We start from the raw sequence: 5,380 nt of genomic DNA, 5'->3' as shown, positions 1-5,380 counted from the left end.
GGTCGGTTCATTTGACTATCATTCTAGTACTTTAAAATGTCTCTTGTTTAAGTATATAACTCAAAACACCTTTTTTCAACAGCTTACTTTTGAGAAGGAGACTTGCGCCTCTTAGAAATGGTATTAGAGTCAAGACTACCCACCGTTGGTCTACTGTGTTAGAAACATATCAATGTTAGTGTGTCTCTCAAGACTCAAATATTATGATACCTTCCTTATTTTCATTTTCTCACTTCTTGCTAATACTCTTCCAAAATATGAGCCACGCAAATATAACAACACGTGTCCTCATTAATTTTTTTAATAAAATCTTTTGTCAAATTTTTTTTTCCATCAAATCAACTTGTTGTAATAAGAATGGTTGAACTCTCAAGTTTTTGATATTGGAAATGTTTTACAATATCAATTGCAGTATTAACAAATAAAAAAGCAAGGGCAGCACTTGAAACATAAGCATCTTGGTTGCCCTTTCAATTGTATTTTGAAAAAACTTAAATTTAATAACCATGTGGTAGAATTGTTTGTTAAGTCCTAGATCTAAAAGATAATGTTGGGAATTATTTAAAGAAGAGAAAGAAGAGAGCTCATCTTCTTATCGATGTTGAAGTGAATTTTTTTCACTTAAGTGTGTGACAGAAAAAAGTATGAAGAAAATACAATCTTTCATCAAAAATTTTAAAAAAATACAATCTTCTACCTTTTGGAAGGGTTGGTGAAGAGATCCAAGGCCCCTCTGCCTACGTCATCAGAAGAATAATTGTATATACGGCAGGGACAGGGAGCAAACACGTACTCCGAAGTTCACAATTGACGAGCCGTAGTTGGGCGGGAATTGAACCTCCGGCAAACTGGGCGGTTCAAATTGTCCGGTCCAATATTTTTTGTTTAGCTTGCAGACCGGGCAAATCGTGAACGCTAGTTTTGCTAGACTAGACCCCCAAACACACACGAGCCAACAAAAGGTGGGGAAAAACGGGCCGGGCCAAGAGTGGCAGAAGCTGCCACTTATTTATTTCCAAGCGAAATAATGCCAATTGCGACCTATGGGAGCAAGCGGTTCGAGTTGGTTTAGCTTTGTTTTAGCACAACAGCATGGTTCGTTCTATTCACTTAAATGGGTTTTATGAAGCACGTATCCGTATATATTCAAGTCCAGCTGGCCAAAGCTGATATTGTCCTTCACTTGGAGACACTCGGTGCATACACTTGTTCTGATGAACGTGAACATATTTTCCCATTTATCCAACACTTGTCTTCACTGACACACGCGTCGTGTCTCTTTCTTCCCTAAAACTCCCCGTGCGTCCACCTCTCTTTCTTCCTTGCTTCCTTTAAATACCGCTTTCGTGTCTGCCTCTCTGAATCTATTCCCAGAAAAACAAACTGTAGAAACACCAGCAGAAAACACCGTTTACTACCATGGCCGATCGCCCGCAGGAGATTCAAGTCCATCACATTCATCACCCGAAAAATATCACCGATGATCCCAAGAGCCGCTACCCAGCCTACCCATCCTACCCAGCTCACACTGAAAAGAATGGTCCTTCGACCTCACAAGTCATGGCGCTCGTCACCCTCCTCCCTGTCGGTGGCATCCTTCTCGCTCTCGCCGGCATAATTTTCACCGTCAGTCTCATCGGCTTAGCATTAACAACCCCACTCTTCATAATATTCAGCCCTATTTTGGTCCCTGCAGCCATCGCCATCGGTCTAGCCATGTTGGGTTTCCTTGCTTCGGGTACGTTTGGTGTCACTGCACTGTCGTCTCTGTCATGGATCATCAACTACATGCGCGGAACGATAGCCAACATGCCTGATAAGCTTGAGTATGCAAGGCAGAGCATACAGGAAGCCGCGGGTCAGGTGGGCCAGAAGGCAAAAGATGTGGGCTATGAGGTGAGTCAGAAGGCGAAAGATGTGGGCCACGAGGTGGGTCAGAAGGCAAAAGATGTGGGCCAAGGCATTCAAAGTAAAGCCCATGAAGCCGATCGTGGCTACGAAGGTGGTGCTGGTCGAGCCCATGAAGGTGGTGGTGGTAGGGCCCAAGATATTCGAGGTTATTACGGTCGCCCGCAGTATGGCACCGTAAGCGGCGGAGAAGACCGCTACCGTGGGAGGGGTCCTTCGACTTCTCAAGTTGTAGCGTTTGTAACGCTGTTCCCTATCGGTGGAATCCTGCTTGTCCTCTCCGGAATAATCATGACTATCACAGTAATCGGCTTAGCATCGTCAGCTCCGCTCTTTGTGATCTTCAGCCCAGTTTTGGTTCCGGCGGCGATTGCTATTTGTCTGGTAATGACGGGGCTTCTTACTTCCGGTGCCTTTGGGCTCACTGGCGTGTCGTCTTTGGCGTGGTTCTTCAACTACCTACGTGGGAAGGCACGCGACATGCCGGAGGACGTGGACTATGTGAAGCTGCGCCTGGCGGAGGCGGCGGAGCAAGTAGGTCAGACGACCAAGGACGTGGGCCAGACCATCCAGGACAAAGCTCGAGAGGCGGAAGAAAGTGCTCGGACCAAGGAAACCGGCCGGACCCATGAAACTGGTCGAACCCTTGAAACTGGACGAACCCATGAAACCGGTAGGAAAGAAGGCGGCAAGACTTAAATCCTGTTTAACACGGCAACCAGTCTATAAAAAGATGGGGCAACTCGGTTTTGGCAGCGGATAGGATCATATCCGATCGATGCATGCATAAAGCAGGTGTATGGAATGGATGGTTATGTAGTAGGGCTTGTTCTTGCTTTTGCTTTTAGGTTGTTTGTATTTGTATTTTTTTACCTTTTATTATTTTCTTTTGTTTTTTTTACTTTTCCTTTGTCTTATAGAGTTTAAAGAAATAAATAAAACCCGAAGATCTCAAGATCTCCCGTTTAAACTAACAGTGCTTTGGTATATGAATGAAAACAGCATGGAATTTTTCGATGTAAAGTTACTGTTCTTCTTAAGGTGCCGTGATTCCACTTGTTCTAAGCCAAAAGTGGAAGTCTAAGTCGCCTTGCTGCTTTCATGTCTAAAATTTCCATTCTAACCGGTGCTCAGCATTTTTTTAAGCCTCATATTTTTACGTCCTCAATTTTCAGGCTCTCTCATAATATGATAATTAAGATTGTAACACATGTATGTTAATTATCTAACATTTGATAGTTAATTATTTAATAATTTTTGAAAATTTTCAAGGTTGTGAATCCATTTTTTTTCACCGGTACGGGAAGGTCATTGGGTTCGCACCACTCAGTGGCTAGCCATTAGTAATTTAGTTTTCACCCACAGTAATAAACTATCTTTACCCTGAAAATCCATATTTACAATATTTATGAAACTTAAATCCATATTTACAATATTTATGAAACTTAATTTTAGGTCATCCTGAAAGGCTGGACCTGGTCTCTGATAGTTAGTTGTGGATCTGGTAGTTAATTAGAATTGTGGAAACTGAGTGGCTGGTAGTTAATTAGAGTTGTGGAAAGTGATAAAATTGGGGAGGTGTAGTCGATTTTTTCTTAAAAATATATATATATATATATATATATATATGTAAATAAATAGATAATTAAACCGTGGAGGAATTATGAAAAAATACACATTAGGCGTATCATTTATCTTTATTATTATTATTATTATTTTCAGTGTAAAGTGGTACTGGATTACTATAAAAGAACTATATGAGTTTGTTTTGGGTTTTGGCGTTTTTTATTTTTATTTTTTATTAAAGAGTCTTCAATACATCGAGACAGAGAGAATTCATATATAGTCTGCTTATCAAATTCATTGAATCAAATTGCAAATCCTGGCATGTTTTAGCGAATTCGATAGCCTAATTTGAAGCAAACAAATTTAATTATGATTAATTCATGCCTCGTAAACAAATCCATTAATTTTTACTGATTTTTTTTTTTGTGTGGATCCTACATTGATCAAATGGTTGACTCTAGTGGTTAAATGTTATGGGGAGAGCATCTGAGATTCTGGATACTCTAATTAAAGCTGGAAAACTTCAGTAGTGTAGTCAGAGTCTTCAGCACAGAGATCTTCATAGACTTGTTCTCATGCAAGCCTTTTGGCACCACCTTATCAACACCTGTACAGATCAGCCCACCTGTCATTCCGTTCTTCAGTTTATATGCTTACACTGGTCTTTCTCCCCTTATGCCTTCATATCTGTATCTCGAAGTATATCTTCTCTTTCACAAACAAACAGAAGAAGAGATTTGCAGAATTTAACCCACATAAGGGCGAACCTAGCTAGTTACAGTCATGGCAGATCGCAGGCGGGAGATTCAAGCCCATCATATTCGTCACCCAAGATATATCAGCCAAGGCATCAAGAGTCCCATTCCTGAGAAGAGTCCTTCAACATCCCAAGTCATTGTGTTCATCACGGTCTTCCCCATCGGCGGTTTTTTGCTTATCTTGGCCGGTATAACTTTGACCATCACCATCGTTGGTTTAGCTTTGACAACTCCACTGTTTGTGATCTTCAGTCCTGTTTTGGTCCCTGCGGCGTTCGTCATCGGAATGGTGCTGATGGGGTTTCTTGTTTCTGGTGTATTTGGACTCACGGCAGTGTCGTCTCTATCGTGGATCTTCAATTACTTGAGTGGGACGGTGACGAGAACCGATATACCTCGTCAGCCAGAATATGCAAAGGGGTTGAGCCATGTGGGTCAGAGGACCAGAGACGTGGGCCAAGCCATTTAGCTCGAACCCATGAAGGCGGCCCGGTCCAGGAAAGGGGTCGGACCCGCCATGAAGGCGGCAGGACGTGATTTGCATTGAATATGTGTTCATGGATGCATAAAACGGGTATAATTACGAGAGTTGTTTTTTTGTTTTTTTTTAATATAATCTTTGTGGAGAGGTCTTTTCCACACCAGTGCGAGACTTAAACTGAGAGAATAGCTCAGCAAATGATGTTGCTTTTACTTATCTAATCTAATGAAAGCATGGTTCTGTTGCAGATACTATCAAGAACAATATGATCTATTAATAAACCTCATGCTTACTGACAATAATTTTCCTTGCAACCTCACAAATATTGAATCTGATGAATGATCTTTTCTATCTTTGTCACTTCTACTAGATGAATTAATTGGTTTTACTTATAGATGGGTTCAAACCAATTCGATTTTTTTCCTTTTTTTTTATAATACAAAGACTATATTACTATGAAGGACAATTACATATTAGTTACATTTTTTATATTACAAGCATTCTTTAGAGCTATTAAGGATCTATAAGCTAATATACTAAACCATAATTGAAAATTGAGATTCAGACAAATATTAATGTCTATATGGTTTATATAAGAATTTAGATATTTCTAAATAGAAACATAAGCAATCGGTCACTGGTTATGCTTCGGATGTCGAAAAAAGTC

At 40.6% G+C, this 5,380-nt stretch overlaps 1 protein-coding gene and 1 pseudogene across 1 annotated transcript; both read left to right on the top strand.

Moving 5' to 3' along the window:
- The first annotated feature begins 1,406 nt into the window (after nucleotides 1-1,406).
- LOC149020678 (uncharacterized) lies at nucleotides 1,407-2,754 on the top strand. Its single transcript, XM_089146971.1, has 2 exons — nucleotides 1,407-1,863; nucleotides 1,930-2,754. The coding sequence occupies exons 1-2, from the start codon at nucleotides 1,420-1,422 to the stop codon at nucleotides 2,605-2,607; spliced, it is 1,122 nt and encodes a 373-aa protein (XP_089003097.1). The 5' UTR covers nucleotides 1,407-1,419; the 3' UTR covers nucleotides 2,608-2,754.
- Nucleotides 2,755-4,257: 1,503 nt separating this feature from the next.
- LOC149020677 (oleosin H2-like) lies at nucleotides 4,258-4,769 on the top strand (annotated as a pseudogene).
- The last annotated feature ends 611 nt before the right edge of the window (nucleotides 4,770-5,380 follow it).

Source organism: Hakea prostrata, chromosome 3, assembly GCF_041222555.1.
Source record: "Hakea prostrata isolate BN-2017 chromosome 3, UWA_Hpros_2, whole genome shotgun sequence".
Classification (NCBI taxonomy): Eukaryota; Viridiplantae; Streptophyta; class Magnoliopsida; order Proteales; family Proteaceae; genus Hakea; species Hakea prostrata.
Note: the sequence above shows the minus strand (reverse complement) of the source record. Positions and strands in the feature narration are given on the sequence as shown.

What these genes read in the sequence shown, in the direction of transcription:
- LOC149020678 (XM_089146971.1), top strand. Translation starts at nt 1,420, where the DNA reads ATGGCCGATCGCCCGCAGGAGATTCAAGTCCATCACATTCATCACCCG. An exon ending in TACAGGAAGCCGCGGGTCAG is followed by an intron (nt 1,864 to 1,929) that starts GTGGGCCAGAAG and finishes GTGGGCCACGAG; the next exon opens with GTGGGTCAGAAGGCAAAAGA.